The sequence below is a fragment of the Cyanistes caeruleus genome, chromosome Z, assembly GCF_971803275.1.
Source record: "Cyanistes caeruleus chromosome Z, bCyaCae1.hap1.1, whole genome shotgun sequence".
Classification (NCBI taxonomy): Eukaryota; Metazoa; Chordata; class Aves; order Passeriformes; family Paridae; genus Cyanistes; species Cyanistes caeruleus.
The window spans coordinates 9816251-9842280 of NC_141732.1; the positions used below are offsets into that span (position 1 = coordinate 9816251).

General features: G+C 36.2%; 1 protein-coding gene across 7 annotated transcripts in view; it reads right to left on the reverse strand.

Annotated features, from left to right (window-relative positions):
• Window positions 1-310: 310 nt before the first annotated feature.
• FER (FER tyrosine kinase) overlaps window positions 311-26030 on the reverse strand; it is a 157754-nt gene continuing 132034 nt past the window's right edge. For 6 of the 7 annotated variants that reach the window (XM_086868392.1, XM_086868395.1, XM_086868391.1 and 3 more), the window contains 3 exons: window positions 15796-15950; window positions 11979-12101; window positions 7946-8273 (listed from right to left, as the gene is read on the reverse strand). In XM_086868392.1, the coding sequence (XP_086724518.1) occupies window positions 8131-8273; window positions 11979-12101; window positions 15796-15950 (421 nt within the window). In that variant the 3' untranslated portion in view covers window positions 7946-8130. Of the gene's footprint in view, window positions 461-776; window positions 833-7945; window positions 8274-11978; window positions 12102-15795; window positions 15951-26030 lie in introns of those variants that run through there. The other variant, XR_015280685.1, reaches the window with a different exon arrangement.

A 26030-nucleotide genomic window follows, 5' to 3' on the forward strand; every position in this document is an offset into this window, starting at 1 on the left:
CTTTCCCTTCTGTCCTCTAGGTTACTCCTTGCCTCAATATTTTCTGATATGCAAAAAGTAAACAAAAGTAATGCAAAACGGTAAGCGAGGATGAAACAGAGATAATCTCCAGAAATTTAAAACAAAAAAACAAAAAAACAAACAAACAAACAAAAAAATCAACTAAAATTGGCTCTCCCCCGCTGTGTGGCACAGAGTATTTTGAAGTGTGTCTGTTCCCAAAAGCAATGTTACTAGAGCTGGTCTTCCACTTGATTACGGAAACTAATGCAGAAACACAACTTGCAAATATCAAATAAAATGAGACAGCTTGATACAAATATTTTACATTTATTGGAAGAGTACAGTAAAAAGGGGACTGCAGACTCACTAGTGGTAACTGGTCCAAAGGAGAAGACTAAGGACTATTCAAAAAAGGTCTGCAGTTCACAAGAATACGGAAAATCTGCTATGTAACAGCCTAGGAAAATAAAAAGTTAGCTTGAGTTCTAAAGTGTAACTTTAAAGTATATAAAAAATTGGCAAATAAATAAAGTTAAAATGCAGATCTATTTAAAATTATAAAGGACAGACAACTGGCAACTGTATAACATAGTTATCAATTTCAGACTTGATTAAAAGCCAGATAAACTCAAAAATGTTGTTTCTTTTTTTAAAATTTATTTTATTTTACATCTACTTTAGGGAAGAAGCACCCATTTCCAGTGTTATGTATTATCGATCTGTTTCACAAATATATTATTTTTAAACAACAAAGAGCATAAAAGGTACTTTACCTATATTTGACTTGCTGGTGCATATTTTGGCACGAAACTGAGAATTGAATAGATACCTAAAAACAAATACATAGAAGATGCAAATGGCATCTGTGCCTACTCAAGGCTGCTGGTGACAGAAGTCTGCCTTGTGATGGCAGGCTAGTGGTGCCTCCTTCCCCAACAGCCCTGCTCCTTCTCCAGCTGCCAACAGTTACACAAGGTAAAAGCAACACATGCAACTTTAAAATCAGCAGTCCTACAACTCCAGCCCAAGTTTCATCCCTGGAAGTCCTTTAACAGAAGGTACAAGGCAGGTGTTTAATGCTGGCTTTCACTACACAATATTTCTCTGTAGTAGTCTGCCTGCCTCTTCTGTCTTTTGTGATGAACCTATATCATGGGGTTTTTTTCCTATTACATGTTTTCAAAATTGTAGTGAAAATTAAGTGGGAAGCTTGCTGGAAACAAAATTAACTTGTGATTTACAGGTAATGGTACAATTAACACTGGATAGAGATATGTAAACAGACATTTCAATTGAAACCCAGTGCAAGATCAGCTCCCTGTACATAACAATAATGCTTATCTTCTGGAATTGCAGGTCTCAGCACTTCATAGTGAGGGGGGTATATAATTATCACTATAAGTAAATGTTGCATGACATAGTGAATTCAAGTTTCTGAAAGTGAAATTATGAAAATAAACACTAATTTTGAAAATGTCTGTTAAGAAGAAGGAAGTTCACAACAAGGCTTAGGTGGAGTTAAGTTATTGCTGTTGATTTTGAAGATACTGTTCAAATTTGGCCTGACAGCAAAATGTCAAGGAGCATATTTAGCTTTATAATTCTCCCTATGTAGATCAGGATGTTCTGTACTGTAAACCAGACAGTCAGGAATGCTGTTCCTCTGATGTACTTTATGATGTGGACAATTAATGATACAGCTAGGGTCTGCAATTTCATTAAAAATGTGATTTGAGCAATGTGCTTCACCTTGATTCACAGTGACTTCCATTTTCATATAAACACACTGCCCTAGGCATCAAAGTATAACATTACCACAGAACTTCTGAATTAAACAAAAGCAGGAGTGTATTTGGACATTTCTGTCACCAGAATAACTTTTGGTAAGTGAAAGGGTGCCATCTGTGGTACATGGATCCTTCAGAATTAGGAAATCTTTGGGAGATGCAACAGTACAGATTATTACAGGAGAGCTCAGCTGGAAGTGTAATATTACTCCAGCCCTCTTTAAAGAGCAGAAAGATTATTTGAGAATTGAGGCAACAGCTAAAAGTTAATTGTTTACGTATCAGTAATCCAAGAATTTTGCATTATTACTTGCATGTAACAATGACGGAATTCTTCATACGTTGAGAAAAGATGAGCTGACTGAAAAGAGTACTGTGCATCTTTTTTTTTAGTAATGAAAAGTTCTGCTTATACTTTCAATGTCTGTAATGCAGAGGGAATCACTGATGTGATTTTTCTTTTAAAAAGCCCAATTGCCTTGTACTGATGAAGAGTTTCAGTGGCTGGCTCACTTACTGTATTCACAAAACTTACGTGCTTACCTATAAACATTGGTGTTTCTAAAACTCGATGACAGTTCCAAATAGTAGTAATTCAGGACTTTTTCCAAGTGTTTTCTGCTTTATGTGAACCCTAGGTTACCATACTGGTTCATAGGCCCTATTTATCTACAAACGATGAATCAATTTAACTCAAGTTGTATTTTCAAGGCATTCCACTCTGGGAGGCAGAGGAAGAAAGAAACGAATTCATGGCTCTTCTACATTTTCAATTTATGACCTTGATCAACTAGATTCTAGGGTTTGATTTATCAATTTTAGGGTTTTATTTATCCATTTCTGCAAGTATGCCTAACAGTTTTTTGTTTGAAGGCATATGGATCTGAGATCTCTAAATGAATAATTTTTCCACAGCTACAGTCTCAAAACAACGATGTCTGTAGCTACTAACCTAATTAGTCTTTACCTCATACCCCCCACTCCCAAATAAATCACCTGAAAATTCTAATTTAAGTCCTGCCTAGATGATGCCTGAGAAAATTGTGCTCTGCAACAGCCAATAATATACAAGTGCCTGAAAATGAAACACTCTGAGTTAACACTCAAGTTCTATACCTGGAAATATATTCCAGCTGAAATTTTCTATCAAAAAGAAGAGGACATAATGGTAACTTAGGGTTGATGGTTGGAGGTAGCATTCCCAGGGAGAGAACAGTAAATACATCTCTGAACCTTTCTGTTTTATAGAGTAGTAGTAAGGCTGAAATACAGGAATTTCTTTTGCTTATTTTACAGAAAAACAAAATCAAGTTTGATTCTAGAAACTGTGAAAGTTTAAAGTCAGGACTCTATCTATCTGGTACTTATTATAATGAACATGACTCTGATAACTGAATGTGAAAATAAGTAAAAATGTTGGAGCTACCAGGCAGATCTTGCTCAAATTTTCAGTGAGAGAATCTTCCCTTCTTTGGAACTGCAGATCTCAGCAAAATAAAGTTGGGTATTAATAACACACTAGCAGGCAATTCTGCAATGCATGTAGGAGCTGCAAATCACAATTCAGTACCACTTTGAGGAAAAAAATGGTAGTAATACTTGACTGTTCCTAATGTGACAAGTGGAAGGATTCTTCCATTTCAACTTGGAGCCTTCCACCTTTAAATTTGATTTGTTTATAATGGGAAGCTACCCCAGGGAGTATTTACTCTTAGAAAAACTTAATAGGCTCCTGAGGTTGATTCACTTTCCTAGGAAGTTGTTACTGATGATTAAGGACTGCTTTTTTGTTGGCTTGCTTTGTTTTTCAGTAAATCTGCAGAAGGAAACTGGAAGAAAACATTTTTAATAAGAGCTGATATTTAAAATGAACCAGATCTCTTGAAAACTCACAGTTGTTCGGGAATATTTCGGGAATACTGGACTTGCCCTGTACTTGCCATGTACTTTCTAATTACTAATTGAGGTCCTGTATTACTGGAAGTGAAGGACTGCAAAAAACCATTCTAAGAAGAAAAAAATACGTAACTTCATTGGTATCAGGGGTATTCTTCCCTGACTTGCCTAGGAAGAAAGCTTCCAACAATATCCAAAGTCCTTTTGTGCTTCAGGGGAAAAGAAATTAATTGGTAAACTCTTCCTTTAATAGTGAATTATTTTATGCTTGGCCATAAAGATGTTACAAATCCACGGGCACTGGCACAAACAAATATTCCTAGTACCTACAAACAGGAAAGCTGTTACAGAAAGTGGACTCTCTCAGCTTCTTTCTCTTTATTTAATCTTTATAAGGAGTTATTTTTTGTGACAATCAATTATTTTCAGAACTGCTGAATACCATGTTTGATAACACTATTCACACACTAGTTTAGGTCTTCAAATATTGCACTCCCTCAAGTCTGTGAGTAGCACTGACATTTAGAGGATATGACAGCAAGAATACTGGAAACAGGGATAGCATTTAATCACTGTTGTTAATATTTGTGCAGCAGCACATCTGGGAAAATTGGACAGGAGACATTTGTAAGTGCCTCTGAGACTTGGTTACACTGTAACCTCAGAAAAATGTGGGATATTTTCCTTTTTTCTGGTATTTTTTATTACTTTTAGAATGAGTGCAAAAAAGGGTAACAAAATAGTTATAAAGAGATAACAAATGGGTAACTTCATAGTCAGTTTTAATGATGTGCTCATAGTATTTAAGTAAGCGTAACAGGTGGTCAAAGACATGAATGAAAAAATACTTAAGTATGATCAACCTAGTATTTCCTTAACCAGTTTCCTCTTTCCTGTCAGTAAGAATAAGCTTTACCAGCTGCAGTTCTCACTGGTGGCCTTTTGGTGATGCACTTCCCAATAACAATTTCCAAAAAAGTTTTAGGCAACTCTGCAAAAAGGCATGTTTTTGTTAAGAAGAAATGCAATGTAATTGTAATTGGTAAATGAAAATCTAGTTCACTGGTTTTCACAGAAATGAATGAAAATGCACATTTCAAAGATAATGCCTTCACGGGATGCCAACTCTACAACATCATCCTTTGCTGAAGCAAGGTTTATTTCCAGACAAGATACTTCTCATCATTTTACTTTTCATAAAATAAAGAAGCTTAGAAAACCTTATGATTTCACTGGTGGCTAGACTTGGAAGCTAATATGTGCTTATTTCCTACTAAAAACAAACTAAGGATGCACTTTTTGCCGTCAAAGCAATTTTCTTAAAATAATGAATGCAGTTCCTAGGAAAAACATGAAAATAAGAGATAACCTGCTGAATTCCCTCTCACATTACAAGCTGAGCATAACAGTATTCAGAGTTTCCTACATTTAACAATGTAAAATAATTCAGGATTCCCTTAGGGTCTCTCTGGTTGTGACAGTGCCAGAGTAAAAATGTAACCTGAAACCCATGCTTGCAAAAGAGACCTAAGCTTAACTTCTTTGTAAGTTCTCTATGATAAACACAGTACATGAGCCAAATGGCCAGGATCTGGCCTACCTGGTAAGACTCATCTGACAAGACTACATCATCAAAAGGCCATGGAGAGCAGATATTGCAGCATAGCTTCTTTAGTGCAATGTCTTTTTTTTAAATTTCATTGCATGGCAGGCTTGGTTGTGAATGCTCCTTTGAGAAGCCTACTGTATCTATAGGTATGGATTCCAATTCACTAGTTTCAACAATTACAAATCAGACATGATGAACAAATTCTGCCACAAACTGTTAAATTAATGACACAAAAAGTTTAAATAATTGAAAAGACATGTACCTGTACTGAAATTTATTCTATACTTATAAAGTCATTCTGGTATACTCCCAAAGTATTACTACTTTTGAACTGAGCTCGTGACTACTTCAGTAATAGTAACAGATTTTCCTAATGCTGTAGAAATCCCCTGTTTTAAAAAGACTTTAAATTTAAACAGAAGTGTGATATATATGTATGGAGGTTAACTATTTCAGAAGAAAAAATTTAGTACTGTTTTTATCCTTCTGTGAAAGTCAGGGTGGTGACTGGTTAATTTATGACAAATAAAGGAGTATTTTATTTTATCTGAATAAAGCAGTATTTCTTGCTGTCAAGAGAGCAAAGGAAGAGTCCATCTCTCTAACAAAAGAAGATTAACTCTCCGGAAAAGCTATGAATGCTGACAGTGTTATCCTTACTTGCAGACTTCAGGGATGCATATGTTAGGAAATGCAGTTGGATGAATCTCAAATTTTCCCAAATGATTGTGAAACATTTCTTAAATCTTAGTACACTTGCACTTGCATTAGCATACTAGCAAATTAAGGCACGGACTCTGTGTACTACTTAGAAGCATACAAACTAACAAGAACGTTTCCTATTGCTCTTGAAAAATACCTCTGGGCTACTTGAAGTACAGAACTAAGTAAATATATCCAGTACACTTACAATGAAGTTTTAATTTATGCCACCAAATCTTCCAAGCACTACACTTTCATGGGTATGTGTATATATATGCATCCCTATCTCCAAGAAAAAAAATCACTTAACAAAATGCAAGAAGCACTTACCATTTCTTACACCTGGATACTGACAGTACCACCTCAAATGCAGGCAATGTGCTCCCACACAACCGTTCACTGATGTAGCTGGATGCTAAGTCCTATGTAACAGACAAATTCTTCTAGACTACACATATTTTGGTCACACATAGCCCTAAACCACCACTCAGCACTACTGTAAATATACTTTAGAGAGCAAAAGATGATGCTGACAATAGAAAAGCCACACTAACAGAAATAATGTAATGTAGCCACTGACTTCACTACATCTCAAACCCACTGTAACACTATAACATAAGGCTAATTAACATTCCAGATGCTGTGTTACTTACAATCCCTGTTTCTTACTTGCATTAGCAGCAACTGGTATCCCTTGATCTGAACATTTTAGTAAATTCCTAGAAATGTTTTAAGCACCTTAATGCTGGAACTCAGACAGGGATACGGTAACTTGTTCCTGTTTCTATGCAGAGCCCTAGAAAACAATTCCAGCTGCAAAGAGGACCCAGAGTCAAAGTAACAAATGGTGCACTTCCTCCCTCCCCTATCTAGTAAGTTTTTATTCTTTCTGGCTTTTTTTTTTTAATATATATTTATATGTATATATATATACAAACACAAGGTTTATTTTCTTGGTGCATTTAAACCTTGTTTATCCCCAGTCTTTTGATATTTGATTGCAATAATATAAGAAAAAATAGAAGGTTAGTATTTCTACTCTGCTGTTCCCTGTCAGAGGCTTTAAACATACTTCTTTCCTTTTGGTTGTTTGAACAACTTCCTCATGCCATACAGAAGTAGTATTTTCCTTTGGACACTACGCATGAAATGTTGTTTTGTTCAGAATAAAATTTTGCATGCTCCAGCTGCATTCTGAGAATTTTTACCAATTTAAGGGAAAAAAATCGCAGTCAAAAGTAAATCTAGCAACATATTCTTTAGCTCCTCTAAGATCTGTGATATTTGTTGTCTGCTTCTATCTTTAATAAACCTCTTTTTCTTGGCCTACTACTTTCACATATTTTTTGAAAGGCAGATAGTTTGCAGTATTTCTTAGCATGTGCCGTTGAGACTTTAAATTGGTCTTTTTTTTTCTAAAAAGAACATAAGTCACCATAAAAGAAACATATTACTGAATTCTGATGGCATTGAAGGAAAAAAAAGACATGGTTTATGTAGATCTTATCAAAAGTCAGAAGTATTTCTACCGTATGGTAATAAATGCACAAGTAATTCAACTACCAAAAAAGATTCTGGATTTTTCCATTCAGTATGCATGTCTGCATCCAGAATCTAACTGAATTTCATGCTTAAAACAAAGTATCACCTAAATGTATCAGATGCAGAAAGAATGAAAAAAAAAAAAAAAAAAGCTTCTAGTTGAAATACTTGTCAAAACTGTCCTCAGTTTTAAGGCCAACATGTATGACAATCCCCATGTTAATATGCTGACATACAGGACAGAGGTAGCAGAGTAAGAGTACAGCTTAAAGTAGAATACCTCTGAAAAATGTCACTAGCAGTTATTTGCTGTAAAACAGCTAGAAGCCACAGTCTCTTAAATTTATAGTATGTGCTTTCCTATGTACATGTAACCTAAATTACAGTACTATTGTGACTGGATATATAGCATTTCGCAGTATATATCTTTAATGCAGGTGTAGACACCATTCAAGATGGTATACCAGTTAATTTCAGAGTAATTTTAGAAGAATGTTGCAAATAATGCTGTATAAATGCATAGTGTTTGAGGGAAACAATTACTTCACTGGAAAATAAAGTCACAGACATTTTGTTGGCACTTCTTCATCACTATGTCACTTTCTTTTTGATTGAAGACAGCTCTTTCTGAATCTCACTGAATTTTGGCCGGTTTTCTGGCTTGTAGTCCCAGCATCTCTGCATTATTTTATATATTTCTTCTGGACATTTTTGTGGTGCAGACATTCGGTAGCCTGGTACATAGAAAAAGTGGGGAAAACTTTAAGTACTGAAAACTGATGCATACTGACAAATCTAAAAGATAAGAGCAAAGTTCAAGAAAGACCATTTCATTTAAAAAGACCTTCAAGGTAATATGAGGAACATCTTCAGTACATAACCTATACATGAGAGATAATTATAAAACTAATTAAAGCTTGGGTACCAGTGGTATTTAAGTTTGGCATGCTAAAACTGTCAGTTTGATGCTCATACCTAATAGCAGCAACTCACACAGATTTCTTTCCTGTAAGCAGCTACCCTCTGGTTTTTAGCTGTATTTCCTTACTTTCCCACAGTGAGGAAATTGATAATAAAAATTAAGATGGGAGTAAATTTCTCTGCTCTTTTTGAAGATTAATCAACTTTTAATCAACTTTTTTTTTTTGCATTTCTTCCCTTTTTTGGCTCCTTAAAGATGTCCCTCCCCATTTACACTTTAGGAATTAATTTTTCTTCCCTCTTTTTCTTAACTTTTATATCTTTCCATCTTATCTCAACTCTTTCTCTTCTAGTTTGCTTAGATAGGCAGTGGCTTCCACACCTCTCTGCTGCCATCAGCCAAAGGAGTTCTCTGACTTAGCAGTGAGCAGAAGAATCGATAATCAGTTAAGTAATTTAGCAGCTAATCATTCCAAAGTCCCAGGTAAAGTGGCTATTCAGGCATTATCATCAACACCCTGGACCACAGAGGCGTAGTCACAGCAGTGAAGACAATTTCCCAATGAGTAGGAAGTTGAGGAAAATGCCAGGAAAATTGTGTGTATGAATAAGGAGCTCCTGGACAAAACCAAACACAAAATCAGGTAATGGGATGAGCCTCCCATTCTCTGAACCTCCCATTCTCTGAGCCTCCAGGGATGAAGCAGAGCAGAAACAAAGACAAAGCCCAGAAGGGATTGAATCTGCCAGGGGTGTCAAAAACAACAAGCAGGTCTTCTGTAACTATGCAGGGGACAAAAGGAAGGCTCGAAAAAAATGTGTGCCCACTGCTGAATGAGGCACTGAGCAACTCAGCAACACACGACAGGGACAAGGCTGAGGTACTGAACACTTTCTTCATCTCACTAGCAAGACCGGCCTTCAGGAATCCCAAGCTACAGGGATCAGTGGGAAACGCTGGAACAAAGAGGATGTACCTTTTGTGGAAGAGGACCTGTCAGAGAATACTTAGGTACACTGGACCTAGTTAAGTCCAGAGGCTCTGATGCACCTGCTGAGAGAAAAGCCTGATGTCACTGCCACACCGTTCCCAATAATCTTTCATACGTCACTTTGACTACTTGGAGGAATACCTGGAGACAGGAGTCTATGTATCACTCCTATCTTGAAGTTAGAGCACTCAGGGAACTGCAGGCTGGTCAGCATCACCTTGATCCCAGAAGATGATGGAGCACGTAATGGTGGAAATGATTTCTAGGCATGTGAAGTACAAGAAAGTCATCAGGACTAAGCATGCAGAAAGTCAGCATGGATTCACTAAGAGCTAGTCATGCTTGACCAATGTGAGAAACTTCTTCAAAGAGATGAGTGGCCTGGTATGTGTGGGAATTTCACTATAAAATCCTCACAAAGATGCCTTTGAATTTATGGGCTAGATGACCACAGGGAGGTGGATTGAAAACTGAGGTTGAACAGTGAGCCCAGAAGGGAGGTGATGAGTGATGAGTTGTACAAAGTCTGAGGTCCAGGGTCGGTAGTGGGTCCAGTTCTGTGTCACACTTTCATTAAGGCTATGGATGAGGGGCAGATGAGGCAGCACCTGAGCGATGGTGACCCTTGCTGGTGGCACCGAGCTGTGAGGGGGCTGATACACCAGAGGCGGTGCTGCCGTCCAGAGGGACCCGGACAGGCCGGGGAAAGGGGCTGACAGGAACCTCAAGCAGTTCAGCATGGGAAGAACCAAGTCCCGCAGCAGGGAACAGTCCCAGGCACCAGCATGGGCTGGGAATGCCCAGCTGGGAAGCAGTTCATCAGGAAAGCCCCTGGGCCTCCTGGTGGACACCAAGGGTTGAACATGCACCAGCATCAGCTCTTCCACCAAAGAATGCTAATGGCACACTGCGCTGAACTTAGAAGCAGTGTTGCAGTAGGTTGAGGGAGATCATCTGTGCTCTCTGCTCAGTCCTGGCTGAGGCCACATCTGGAGTGTGGGTCCAGTTCTGGGCTCCTCGGTACGAGACAGGCATGGGCACAATGGAGAGAGTCTCATGAAGGATCACCAGAAGCACTGAAGCATCTCTCTCTCCAATGAGGAAATGCTGAATGAGCTAGAATAGCTCATTCCATGAGTGATGGGAGTAGCTCACTCTCATCCTAGAGAGAAGAAAGCTCAGGGGATCTCAGCAATGTATAAAAAGACCTGCAGGGAGGGTGCCAAGAGGACGGTCCCAGGCTCTTTCAATGCCCAGTGATAGCACCAGAGATGATGGGCACACACACTGAAACATGGGAAGTTCCTCCTGAGCATCAGGAAACACTTTTTTCTCTATGAGGGTGACTGGGCACAGGTTGCCCACAGAGATGGTGGCATCTTCATTCATGAATATATGCAAAAGCTGGATGTGATCCTGCTTGAGCTGGGTGGTTGGACCAGATGACATTCAGAGGTCCCTGCACATGCCAGCTATTCTTTGACTTTGATTCCACAAATTGTTCACCACAGGTAGCTCTGAGCAAATAACAGGCAGTGCACTATGTGCTTTGGATTCGACAGCTAAATGCAGCTCTGGGACTCCAGACTCACTGCAAAGGTCTCTGTATCTTTCTACAGAACCGTGCAATGACAGTGACCTCTTAAAACAGGTAAATCTGAGAAATATTTTTACTTATTTTACACTGCATGCATCTGCTCTAGGTACTGCATAAATGCATGTAAGTTCAAACAAGAAGGGCTTGGGGTCTAGGATTTGATACAGTCTTTAAGGAGAAACTTTAATATCACCTACAGAGATTATAAAACTACAACAAACGCTGACAATGTGTGTATATCAACAGTTTCCTTTGTTGGTTTGTAGTTTGTTTTGTTTTAAATAATTTGGAAGTTTTACTAGCACAGAACCTATTTATAGATTATACAGTAGTACTATGTATGGAAGGAAACAGTTCTGAAATGCGACTAAAGACGATGAAAATAAATCAAAGTCCTGAAATCCTGCTTACAGTTATTTGCTATTTTAAGTAAAAGCCTTTTTATTATTTTGTAAAAGAGAAATGCAGCTTGCAATGCTCAGCTAGCTTACCATTCTCCACCATAATTGCTAAATCTTTCTGTGAAATGATTTCATAAAGAAGATGGAATGATACCCATTTTTTCTGGCAGTTCAGAATATTTATACCTCCCATTAGCATAATCTTAAATAATTCATTCTGTTCAAGCTTCTGCTTTGCACAGCAGCAAATCCCTCTTTTCTATCTCACCTGTTAGTTCTGCAACAATGAAAGTCAGCATGCTGTAAGTCTTCCAACCTTTAAGTTACTGGTCAGTGCATTCCTTTCTTTTCCAAAAGGCCTATATATACATCACTCCACTCTTCCCAGAGAACTAGATTAAGCAGATTAGAAAATCTCATACTGTTTTTGCTGAAGTTGCTAAAAAACTTGTATGTTATTTCTTGGCTGTTTTATACTGTGTCCTTACAATTTTTCCAGTATTTATTACCATCCCTATAAATAATTACCTTTCTCAACTTGCTCTCGTGCTTGTTGGTTGGTCATTCCAGGGTATGGACACACACCTAAACTGAAGGTCTCCCACAAAAGGATTCCAAAGCTCCATACATCACTCTCAGATGTGTATCTCCCTAAGAAAAGGAAAACAAACCTTTTACTTAACATACAGAAAAGTCGGTATTTCAGATAATTATGGCCCATATTTCCTGTAAAGGTAAAAGTGTTATATTGGCAAGCTTCAGGCAAAACAAAGTCATAGCTACTAATAAAACATTCTACAGATTTCACAGTCTTCAGTATTTCAAAGAATTAACAAGTTATATTAAAGCCAATACTCTGGAATTACATAAGCTCACCTTAAATTCTACTATTATACACCAATCTGTTATGCAAGAATTTCTTCTTAATGTACAAAAACATTTTTCTTTTAATATAGAAGGACAGTAAAATGTCAGGGTTTTCTCCCTCATTTACAACTACTTTCAGTTCCAAATATTCTTTAAAAATTACCTTTCCCAGCTCTCCATTTTAGCATGGCAGTGTTTATTCTGAGAATAAACAGGACTGTTTATGAGCAAGAAGAAGGCCTGGTTCTCATGTTTTGAGAGACTGATCTCTGAAAATCAAAGTATGGCTGGATCCTGCAAAGCTGATGCACTGAATCAGTTTAGGGAAAAAAAACCCCAAATCAGACCTGCTGGTTCCATTGCCTCCAACATGCTTCAGAGATAGCAAAACAGATAGATAATTGAATTCTAAGCCTCTTTGTAGAATGATACAGGAATTTACAGCAAAAAGGAGATATTTTGGAGCAGATATTTCTATTGTCCCTGATGGAGTCACATCAGAAAAAGACTCCTAGCCTTTTGTAGCAGAATCAGTGAAAACATTACCTTAAAAACCCATTTTCAACATTACTTTCAACATTTTTCATGACTGTTCTTTGTTCCATACTATTACTTTGTATTTATGTGTCTTTGCTCTTTAAAAACATCACTTGTGAATGTATTGTTTGTTTATCTCTAATCATCAAACAAACCAAACTAATCCACTTCTGACTAGGAGAAAGGAAGAAAATACATGTAAATTATAGTGACAGTTGATGACAGTGACAACTGTCCTGACGTCAGAAAATTCAGTTTACTCTTAGACTAAATATCACTTCCAGCTGTGCTGTGTTAGCTTGTGTCATAGTTGGCAATTACGGATATTCACTATGCTCTTTGGAGGAAAATTAGTTTTCTTGTCTGTATCCCACAGTAGGACACTGAGTAATTTAACACTTTTCACTGAAAACATTCGGCAGATACAAGATAGGTGATTAGCTGGTTCTTTTTAAAGAAAGTTCAAGTTCATTATTATGAACAGCTAATTATATTTTCTGCTATTACATTATCTGAGGGGAAAAAAACAAGATCTGTTTAGACAAAAAACCTAAGTCCTCCCCACGTTACTATTAACATCACAAATAACTCAAAATATTGTAGGGAGCAAACATACATATTAAATGTATTTAAATTTTGAAAGATGGGGAAGTAAAAACACCCCATAATTATCCTAAACATGTGCTGCTTTTGGTGGGGTAGAATTAATTCTATTCAGAGCAGCAGGTAGAGGGCTGTGCTTTGGTTTCGTGCTGAACACAGGGCTGATGATTCAGAGATGTTTTTGTTATTGCTGAACACGGATTGCACAGAGCCAAGGCCTTTCCTGCTTTTCACACTGTCATGCTGGGGAAAGGGCTGGGGGTGCCTGGGAGGGGACACAGCCAGAACAGCTGACCCTAAACTGACCAAAGGGATATTCCAGCCCATGTGGCATCAGGCTCAGTGTATAAAGTTGGGGGAAACAGGAGGAAAGGGGGAATGTTTGGGGTGATGGGTTTGTCCTCCCATTAATGGTGTAGAATGGATCTAAACAGCACGCACACAGGACCAAAGGTTCCATTTCTCAAAAACTCCAGTGGCATCTGAATTCTGCTTCTGACTTTCGGCACAATGCCCTAACACCTCCATTTGCCCTGATCTGGTTTCTAGCTTTCACAACTTGTGTCTTTTCCTAATTTAACATACTTTAGTGACTGTTCTTAATTTGTCATACACAATGACTTCAGCAAAGACTAAAAATGAACTTTTTTTGTAGCTTCTTAAGTACATTAGCATTCCTGTAGTGGCCAAATGACCCTATTCCTCATTTTCCCCCAACTTTTGAATCCTGATATTCAGGACTGACCTAGCCAGTGGTTACTAACTAGTTTTGAAATACTGCAGATTTAGTTTTATTTAATTTTAATATCTTAAGTACCTCCAATCTTACCTACACAAATCAATGCAATTCTTACAACCTTATTATTAGAACGGAAAACAACAAAATATAATCCAGTAAGTTTTGCTCATATCTTTCAAGGAAAGAAGGAAAAAAATATCCTTCAAAAACACACAGAAATCTTCCATGACATTTTGAAAGTGGAATACTGACTACCGAACATATTAAAAGATGTTTGAGAGAGCTTATTTCCAAACATTACAGAAAATTACTTATAGCTGTTGGAGTATGTATGTGCTTTAGGAAACACAAAATAAGTAGATACTAATCCAGAATCCCCTCTTCTCTTGTATTGTGCAGAAAAAAACAAGACTTGGCAGTACAAGTGAAGGTGTTGTCACAAGAGCATGTTTCCTGATAAGTTTAGCCAGCTGGACCTCATATGGTTATAAGGATAGGTTTTCATAATACATCAAAAACATTGTATGCATTTCCAAAATAACAGAAATAAAAACCCAAAACACCTTTACATAGTGGATCAAACACCCAAAAGAGCAATGCATTCATCAGTGAATGCTGGCAATACTACCACCTCTTAGAATAATTGCTAATACAGGATCAATTACTGCAACTTAATTTATTGTCAGCCTTTTAAAGGGAAGATCTCCTTACTGTGTAATGTCATTACAAGCTGCAAAAGTGCTAATGAGAGGAAGCATTCTGCTATCAATCATAATTCACAAACTTATGATTTCCAAGGCATGATTTCCAAAAAAAGGCTTTAAGAGATGGCAGAGATATTTATACATACTTCAAATGAAGAATTTAAAAATATTTTATTCTGTGTACTCAACTGGTTTAGAGAAGTACATTCAAAACATGCCATCATTTATTAAATGTGCTGTTTCTTCACAGCCCACTTTACCTAGAAGAGTTTGTTTTTTTAGTTTCATATAAGCAAAAGAACCTAAGAGCAGCAGCTTCTGATTCTATTCTGGAACTATTACCCATGTAGTGTGGACCACTTCCCTCAGTGATAAACAATTAATTTGTATCCCCAATGCAACAACCTAGTGATATACAAAAATGCAGGTTAAGATAAACTGCAGTTAAAAAAAAAACCCCATAAACAAAACAATGACTATAATTTTCACTAATGCAATGAGTTATCTAACACAGTGGTCTAATACATTAACATTTTCTACTGTTTTCAATGAGGGGCCATTAATATGCAGAACTTGCCATTCATTTTGCTAATGATCATAATTTAGATGACTGACAAGGCTGTCTACAAGAATGAGTCAGCAACAGAACCAAAGCACTCTGCTATTGCTGCATAATAGCAATTCTGATGTTGCTGCCCTATAGTTTATTGGTGGCCAAAATGTGTTTTTACAAAAATCAGACTGAAATATTAAAATTATTTTAAACATCATTAATTTGAACAGATGGAAAAGAATTGTATGTATATACATTTTAATATTGTGGCTCTGCTGCTCTTTACTGTCCTTTGAATTTTTTATTTTTTTTAAAAAAAAGAAAATTCAGTTGTGTTTTTACCATAGTTCAGAGCTTCTGGAGCAGTCCACTTGATCGGAATCTGCTTTAGGCCTGATGATGAGTACACGCCATCGTCCTCTTGCCGGGACATCCCAAAATCACTTATTTTTAAAATGTTGCTTTCACCTACCAAGCAGTTCCTTGCAGCCAGGTCTCTAAATTAGAAAAAGAAATGAACACACACATTTTTACAGGTTTGAAAATATTTGGAAGTCATTTAAACTGACAGAGCCCCTCAGCCAAGAGGGTCATGCCTCTCAGAGGCTTATTTACAAAAAGGTAAAAAACAGTTCACAGGAGTTGTGGGGAACCAGAAGAGAGGGAAGAGGGAAAAAAAGTCAGAAATAATCCTATGAAAAAGTGAGGGGAGGAAATGCTGCAAGTGCCTGAGCAGAGATTTTCCTGCAGTTCATGGAGAGGAGCCAGAGTGGAGCAGTGCAGGAGTGTGAGGCTGAAGGAGAGGAGCTGTTACGGACAGAGCAGAACCTCCATTCCCCACTCATCCCTTGGCAGAGGAGGTGAAGGATTCCAGAATGAAGGAGTGACTCAGAAGACGGGATTTCATTTTTTGTCCTTTGTTTCTCACCATCCTCACTCAATTTTAATTTGCAATACATTAAATTCATGTTACCCACGTTCAGTCTGCTTTGCTATGATGGTAATTGGTAGGCGATTTCCTTGTCTTTATCCTGACCTCCAAGCTTTTCTGTCTTATTTTACTTCCCTGACCTGCTGAGGATGTGAGTGAGAAAGCAGCTGCTGTGGATGTCTGGCAGCCAGGCAAAGTTAACCCATCACAACTGCCCTCTGTGGTCACAGAAATAAACCCCATATTAATGAATCAGATCCTATGCAAAATGAAACAGAAGTTGAAGAAGAATCCTGAAATGTGTTCAGGATGTGTTTCAGTATGAAACCTGAGAAACAGCTCCATCTTACCTCTGCCCATTAAAAGTTTCTATCAAAAGTTAAAGGCCAATCAGCATAGAAAAGGAATTTTGTCTCAGTAATGGGTGAGAAGCTCAGAAAGTCAACTCGCTCCAAAAAAAATGTCTGTTTATGTTTCTAGATTAGGAGACATGCAGTAACACCTGATAAAAAAACTACTGTGGCTTCTCTACACGCTAATAATATATTATAAACATACTGTATGTATATATAATTTCTGTGTTTCACAGCTTATTAAAATACAATGTAATAAATATTAATATTCCCATTGTAATGTAATAAAATATAGGAATTTTTTAAAGGAAGAGATGTTAAGCAAGAGGATTAATTTGATACCATTAGTAACATCATGGGTAAAATATTTTTAAACTAAACTTATTCTGGTTTTGTTTATCTTAAGTAGCTAATATGCTTACAAATGGCATACATGAATATTCCAGAAAAGCTACATTAACTCTGATGTTTTGAATTGGAGCTGTAGGATAATTCTGAAGTGAATCCCCCGAGCACTTAGTGCACATTCATTGGTTTTTGAAGAATGAATTTGGTGCATGCAAACTACATTGCTCTTGCAAGAAACAAACTTAGAATTCTGCTCAAGATGCATATGGAATTTGTCTCTCCAGCTACAGAATTTTGTTTCTATGGAATTTGTTTCTACAGGTAATGCAGAAAGGTCTGAACCAGTGGCAAACAGATTCGAACATTAACCACGGTAATGACAAAGGACTGAACTACATTTAACCCAAACTGAAAGCCTTGAGCCATATTTAAGAATGCTGAAGCTCATACATCCACTTTAATCAGCTCATCCGTATAGATACTGGACTATGTTATTTAATATGTAGACAGAGCCTAGTTATGACCCTAAATATTATAACTTGACTTAAGAATTCTAACATATTTGACTCATGCAGCTTTTCTACCACTAAGAACATTAATAGTTCTAGATCTTGAGTGATATAAATGAAGTTCTTCTTGTGGTTTGAGAAGATGGACCACTAAAAACCAAATCTGAACTCGAAGGCATCAGCTGAAGATGTACACAAATAGATAAAACAGCTCAGTGTGCACTGCGTTACATAGTTTGATGTCAGCATGTGGTATCATTATATATGGCTACATTAGTTAAAGCAAGTGAGCTGCAAAACAAAATTAAATTGTTGTTGTTTATACTCAAGTGTGTAAAAAGTATGACCACAGAACTTCAAGGATTTTTGACTTAGGTTCCAATCATACTTCAGTAATTAGTTCTTTCATCATGTTACACAATATAATCTAGATTTTGTAACTGATGCACATAAGGAATAGAAAAAGTAATGAGCTTGTATCTCAAAAAAATTTATAGTTAATTCAAATCACAGGCACTTCCTACCTGAAGTCTGACCTAGTATTTAAACATATTGAGTCAGGTTAAGAAAAATGTATATACTGAGCTGCCTTAGGTTTATTCCTTATGCATAAGTCTGATTATTAGGGAAAGCAGATTGCAAGTAATATGCACAGTATTATAAACATGTGCTTATAAACAGGTGTTTATAAGGTGTATTATAAACAGGTGCTTATAAACAAAGACTACACTGCGTTTGCATAATTTTTGTTTGTTTTGTACATAGAATATATGAGTTTTCTTTTTCATTCAGAATCCTCTAGAGAAAAAGCTTTCCATCCCTACTGAAAATGGATGAAAACACTTCCATGAAAATCAGCTGGTATTTGTGGAAGTTTATAAAGACTGTGACTTTATAAAGACATCTTGTTCAGGATATATGTAAATTAATGCTACAAAGAAGAAATTATATGCCTGCACATTATGAGTCTCACAGTATTAATATCTTTTTCTGCTTTTAGCTAAAACTTTCCCATTTTTGATGCTATAGTACTCTGTATTGCTTTCAATACATCACTTCTATCAATAAAGTCTTGGAAGCACTTCATATATTTACCTCTGACAGAAGCAAATTTGCCTTTTTCCATCTTCATGTGTATGATATGCTCTAACTTATTTAGAAAATACTTTAGATGTGATTATTTCATTCCTGAGGCATACAAATTACCCGAAGTTAGACTGTCTGGTTAGTATTTCTACCGTCATTTTACGTCTGTTTCATATCCTCAGTGATTTGTTGCTTTATTTTACAGCTAATTTTTATATGTATTTGCATGCTTAAAAGCATTTTTAAAACAGTTACACTGAAAGCTATGAATACTTCAGCTTTTTTACTATTATTCTGAGGGTTTGGTTAAGAATTTCCTGTATTTTTCAAATAAATTCATCACTGTTCCTCATTATGCCTGACAGCTTCCTTTAAAAGGATGTTCTTATTTTTCAGTCTAGACATAAGAGAAAAACACAGAAGATGCTTTTGGTCAATGTGATTTAACAGAATTTATAGCCAGAATCTGGAAAAAAAATAATGGCATCAGCAACTATTACTCCCATGGCTTTAAAATAATAAATCTTGACATTAATTTTCTTCTAGTGTCCATTACTGTAATTAATTTTTATTTTCTACAGATAGGAGTTCTAGAATAATAATGTTAAGGGATTTATAAAGACCATTTACTTCTTAAACTCCCTTAAGAAATACACACAATAGAGTTTCACTCCAAATGGAAGATAAACAACATGAGTTAGGGGAAACATGAAAATATAAATACAGAAGTCTGATGACCAAATTAGCTATGAGAAGTCAACATTAAAGACAAAATCAGTGTTAAGTATTTACAGTAAATCATGACTCTACATGGACATTAAAAAACCAAATGAAATCAAATAAGTAAACAACAACCTCTGAAACACAATTAAAACAAAACCCCCGTAAAACCAACCCCCAAACAAAAAATTCCACCATAATCAACATTCTATTTTCCCTGTCTTCTTTTCCCTGAAAAAACAGTGCGTTCTATTTGCTTTCTCTTCCTTCTCCCTAATGTTCCCTAAAGCAAACATCCTGAGGAAATACAGAGATAATTGTATGAAATTAGGTGTCTCTGGGAATTTTTTTTTTCTCATAAAGCATTTGCTACTTAAAACAGTAATTCCATAAAATCAGTATTTATCTTTAATAGAAAGCAAGAAAATATTCTTTATTTACATTGTGAAAGCTCTACAAATTGGGCACACATTACACTGAGGTGCTACAGAGTAAGCTCCTTAATATAAGAAAAGCTGACTCTCACTATTTAATACCAAGATTATGTAAATTCCTAGTACTGCTAGAGACAAAGCCTCTTCCCCCAGCTACTAACAGATAAAAACTAGAATGCAAATTGGAAATTTCCTTTTTAAGCACCACTCTGCAGTCCCTATAAATACAAACAGGACATCTCCTAGGGATCTCTAATATGGGTTGAATCTGCTGAAACTGTGAGAGCTCACAGGACTTTTGCTATAAATTCAACAGGCAGTTCAAGGAGGAAGTAGAGGCAATTTCTCTGTGCTGGGAGTTGTACCACCTGGATTCACACCTGTAAGACATAAACCTACTAAACCTTTCACCAAGGACATTCTTACACTTCCTTCTCACCTTCTCCTCTACACCCCATAGGATCTGTAGAGCAAGTACTACCTAGCATTGCTGGCAGTGGAATTTCATGAGTTAAAAGAAGTCGAAACAAGAGAGTAAATTCCTCACAACTAAACCAGCAGCACAGACTGCCTCACTGAACTAATTAGCCATTTTATAGTACATCCCTGGATGTAATTACTGGATAACTGGATCATGCAGTTAAAATACTCTTAGGTGACAAAAACAAGTAATTAATTAGTGAACAGGATCGGTTTATCTCCTCTGCACATTAAATTCAATGAAAATAGTATATTATTTAAACACAAAAAAAGGAGTGGGAAGTGAAACTACAAGATAAATTTCTAGGATTTTTGTGAACTGTAAGATAGCTACCTCACCTTCATACACCTGATGTAATTTCCAATAGCGTCTAAATCAAAACACAGTAGTGTCTAAATCTATTTCAGAACTTTCTTGATATGCGTATACTAATTTTGCTGTATGTGGAGAGTCCAGTAAATAACATGTGCCTTGTAACAGACTGGGAATGCAAGGATATGGGGTTGTAATTGTTCAAGTTATTAAAGCTTATGTTCACCCTGTAGGAGGGCACAGCTGCAGGCTCTGGATGGTTGGAAGCTGGTTGGGGGGTGAGAAGCAGTGATGAGGAGGAACACGTGGACAGTGTGTGAATGGGAGCTGATTGGGTGATGGGACATGTGGACAGCAGCACTGAAGCTGAGCAGCCAATGGGTGCCCTTCTGTTAAGTTTTGGCTATGCTCAGCAGAAGCTGAAGATATCAAAGGGAAATGTTTTCTACAAAAAGTGATTTCCTTTGCATGCACTACGGTGTCTGTGTCTTTGTTCCACGTTGCTACATGGGAAAATAATAGAGGGTCAGAAGAACATCCTTTCATGCATTCTGTGTTTTCTTACCTCTTCTTACTTTATTTCTTTACGCTATTTTAGCTATTATGAACATCAGTGGAGCCATATTACCCACAATGCTAATAACTCTTCTCAGTTCCTCATATAATGTAAGTCCATCTTCATCTGCACAGATAACAGTGTTGGCAAACCGAAGAAACTCCAAGTTTGATACAACAGTGATTTCTCAATATTGTCAGGTGCTCTGCTTGCCACCCACAATTTTGGATATTGCTCAGTTCCTCTCAACTATAAAATAAGAAACTTTACCCACCTCACAGCATTGATGACCTTCAATTATTCTTTCTAAAGCACTTAGCACTTAAGTGAAGGACTTAAAAATTTTGCAAAAGGAACTCAAAAGTCAAAAAATAACAAAACAACACCCACAAAATTCAGTAGCTGAACACAACTGTCAACTTATTGTCTGCAACCAGATATGACTCAAGGGACTGTATAGACATATTAGGAAACCTTTATCTTTGACTTTTATTTTGGTAGGCTACTGTGTGCCCTCCACTTTCCTAGAAGAGCAAGTTATCAGCAATTTTAAAAGAGATGAAGAAGGGGATAGGAGACAATGAGCACTTCTGAGGAGAATCAAAGCAGTAGACCATGAAGATGGAAATGACACAATAAATTCCTGTATCATCTATTTCTCCCCACTTTTTCCTGAGATTGTCTTCACAATGCCTGCTCCTCGAACAGAAACATTCCTACCAGCAACATCTAAATGATTTTTACCTGCATTGTTTCTCAACTGTTTTGAACTGTTTAGAACTTAATAGTTTTTGTTTTTTAATTGCTTGGATTATTCTGAACAATTATTTTGATGAAAATGGCATCACAGTAATTTTGGTCTATAACAGTCCTCTATGCATTGATACTGCAATTTTTCCTGTGCACTGCTGATTACATGTAATATGCTGAAAAAAAAGGTCTAATGCTTTTCTTTTCCCCCTTCTGCTGTATCTTGAAACAAAGGTTTGCAATCCAATTTCTTCTGTCAGCCCATTTTAGTGAAAAGCTAAGGGTCTGGATAGTCAGAGTAGAAGACAGCCTACACTATTAGAGTGACTGGAAAATGAAAAACACCTGGAAATTCTTAATGACTGGACAGGAATAACACCTGCTGGGTTCCATGCAACCATTCCTAAGCTCTTGGGTTTCAACAGAAATATTACAGGACATAAGGACAAATATGGGTATATTTGAGAAACATGTAAGATCTTTAATAGTCCTGAAAAATCTCTTTGATATTAACTGAATTATAAGGGAAATAAAATGTCCAAAAATTAATTATCCAATATGTACCAGAACACAAGTTTACATTTTGGGCTTGATAAAATTACAGTGAACTTAAATCACAATCACAGTACCATCCATTTCCATAACCAGTCATACAAGTAAATTGTATTTTTCATAGGAAGAAAAATACCATTTTCAAGCAAAAAATTTCCACTGTCTCCTTCACAGAAGCAACTAAAATTAAATTAAATTCAATTAAAATTAAATATAACAGTAGACCATAAATTTTGCTAACAAGTGCATTTTTTATTATAATATCATGGCTTTATTCAACCTGTGTGATAGCATAAGTCTAGCTATAATGACTGTCCTTTGCCCTTTTAGATCTGGAGGATCACTCAATTTAGTTCTTCATTCTGAATTTAGCTTTGAATTAAACTCTTCTTTATTCTACTCTGTTGTGTAATGTCAAATTGTAATTGATTTCTCTGTACAGAAGCATTAAATATTGGTTTAACTAATTTAAAAAACTGGAAACATCTGAATAGGCAGACCAGATACAGTCAAAGGTCATACTCACTCCCTTGTCCATTATATATCAGTGATAGAAAAGGCTGCATGCTGAACGCAAATTTAAAGAAAATGTCTAAAGTAGAGTAGCTTCTATCACTGATTTTCTGATGACTTAGTTTTTTAGAAAAGAAACTTTTCATTCTAATAAACAAAGCTGTTTTCTAGTGTTAATATCACAATGTATTAGGTTCAAATAACTAATAATGCAAGGCAGAGCATACGGAATTGAAAAACACTGCAACTGCCCAAGAAACCAAGAAATCCAAAAGCGTAATTATAATATATTTTTTCCCACCTTTTTCACTAGAATGAAATAAAATAGCACAATAATACAGTATTTGCAGGGTTTTTCAAGTCCTAGTGAAAAAGGAAGTACTTCAAAGTTTTCTCAGGCTAGATTTAAGTACTAGCCACAGGTGAATATCAAAATTAATCTAAGACAGGCAGCAACTCTACTGTTTTTTCAATAGCTAGCACCACTAATATGGTATGCAACAGTAGCCGTAGATTAAGTTATCTTTACATGCATTTCCATCACTTAAATTTACTTTTGTTCCTACAGCAGATAGTAATGGATTAAGATTTTTAAAGTAACAGATAAGCCTGGACTAATGTTGATGATTTTTCAGTAGATAAAGTATTTTACAGGAACTAGATCCTTCATTTTATTAATGAAGGTAAAAAAAGGCGAAGGTAATAAGGCTACAGAGAAACGAAGCATCCAGCCTAATTAAGGTACAGGACACTACATATTCATGAAAATAATACACAAGGCATAAGAGAGAAAACAAATACATTAAGTCTGATTAGAAATCATGAGGAAAAGAGAGAGCAGAGGAGTAGCAGCATCCAGCAGTGCTAGACAAGAGGATTGTGGTGTAGTCCTAAACTGAGTGGCTAGAAAGTAAAAAAAAAAAACCTCCTGCATTTTTAAGAGACAGTCACAAAGAAAGCCAATAGCAAAGGGAGAAAAGTCAGCCACATTTTAAGGCAATTACTCATCTGGGGATGTTTCTTATTTAGGGAAAAAAGAATTTAAATGGATGACACAGGTAGCATATGCCAGCTAAGCATTCTTGGCAGTGGAAACCATTGACAAAGTTATACAGTAATAAACCGCTAATTCATAATTTTCCAGTCAGAGAAAAAGAACTGTAATTTGTACCTTACAATATCTCTCCACCTTTAATGAAGGATTACCAACAAATGCTGTGGCATCTTGAAATATTTTAATATTTTAAAAATAGCCTGTTTTGTAACTATAATAAAATCATCTTAAGACAAATGAAAATGAATATGGGGAATAATTTACTAATTGTCCTAGACAGCTAAGTAAGATTTGCAGTTAGCTTACAGAAATACAAAAGAAATTTCATGTGACTAATACATTGCAGAGACATATATATAGAAATTTAGAGGAATAGAATCACACTTTATAAAACAGAATTTATTAATTTTAGAATTCATTAATTCTATTCACACTTTATTTAATAGAATTTATACTTCCTGTAAATTAACAAGATAGGAAGTAAACTGAACCTCTATCCTGATTTATTTTATTACTTAAAATCCACAGTAGTTTTCCTACTCAAAAATAAAACTTTTATGTGGAAGAAAGTATTTTTTTTTTTTTTTTTCATCATAAAGAAAAGAAGAAAGTGATGGAATTTTCATGGAATCATGGTGGGGCATCCAAAGGAAAAAAAATAAACAAAACAGTGCTGATTAAGAATCTTGATTACATCTCATATTGATAGCAGGAGATGGGACAGGACTTCCATAGCTTTTGGGAATTGGATGAACTCACATGTTACATGCATATCCACCATGGTAAAATTTCCTAGCTAGGCTGAGTCAAGGAAGAGATGTTAGTAAGTCCAGAGGCTCCAAGTTCATCACGTATTGAACTCTACCCGTTTTCTTCTATTAAAACCTTATTCTATCTCATGAAATGAAGTCATCTGTTACAAGAATGTCCTTTCCCTGGAAAATCCAGAGTTCTACATTTAGAAATAGCCCCTCTGCCTCTTTGATTTCTCTCTTTGAAGCATGTTCACTCATGTACAGGGTCCACTCCCTAAGGATCTGAGTGTTCCTTGTCCTAGTAGGATTCAAAGTTGGAAGAGCAGAAAACACTTTATTCGTGCTTAATCTACAGACAGGAAGAGAATTAACTATTAGAAAACTATTGCAAAGCTATGGATTTACCACACCTGGCTATTATTTGGAAATATTTCCACACGAAAAACTATTCTGCTATCACGCTGTAGGAAGACAGGATCCTCTTTGTCATTTCATGTTACATTCATTTTAGCATTTGTTGTGGGCACAGGCTATAAAATGACTGAAGTTCAGGTAATCATCTGTTAAACATTTAAAATCTTCCTGCTTGAAGAATAATGGCTAAGAAATTTCTTAGAAGGTGATATAACATAGAGCAACAAACTGGAGTTGCCTGTTTGTATTTAACAGCTTTGTTAATGATCTGAGGGAAAAGCCAAACAGGAATTTAATTATATTTCCAGATGATATCAAATTAAGAGCAGCTTCAAGCAACAGTATGGGCAAATAAATAAAAAGAAAGAAGGAAAGGAGAGAAGAGAGAAAGAGGAGAGGGAGGGAGGAGGGGAGGGAGGAGATACGTCTGTCAGAGTAAGTGTTAGGCATAGTCTGTTAAACCTGGAATTATTATATTTTAAAAAATTAAGTCTAAATACAAAAATTCAGTAATAAACAAATACTACTAGGCAATCATGTTAAAAGAAAAGAGAACCTAGGAAGATATGGATTCCACTTAGATTGGGTATTAGAAAATAAAAGCTTGTTATCTACCAGATTGTGAGAAATCCATCTAGGAAAATTAAGATATTCTATTTTATTAATGCAGTTACTTAACAAACCAAAACAAGGTTGACAGGTGTACAGACCAGTGTCTGTTTCAAGTGGATGGATTAAGTAAATGAATTCAGCTTTTTACTGATTCAGAGTAAATACTAGAATTGTCAGATGCCCTGGAATCTACTGTT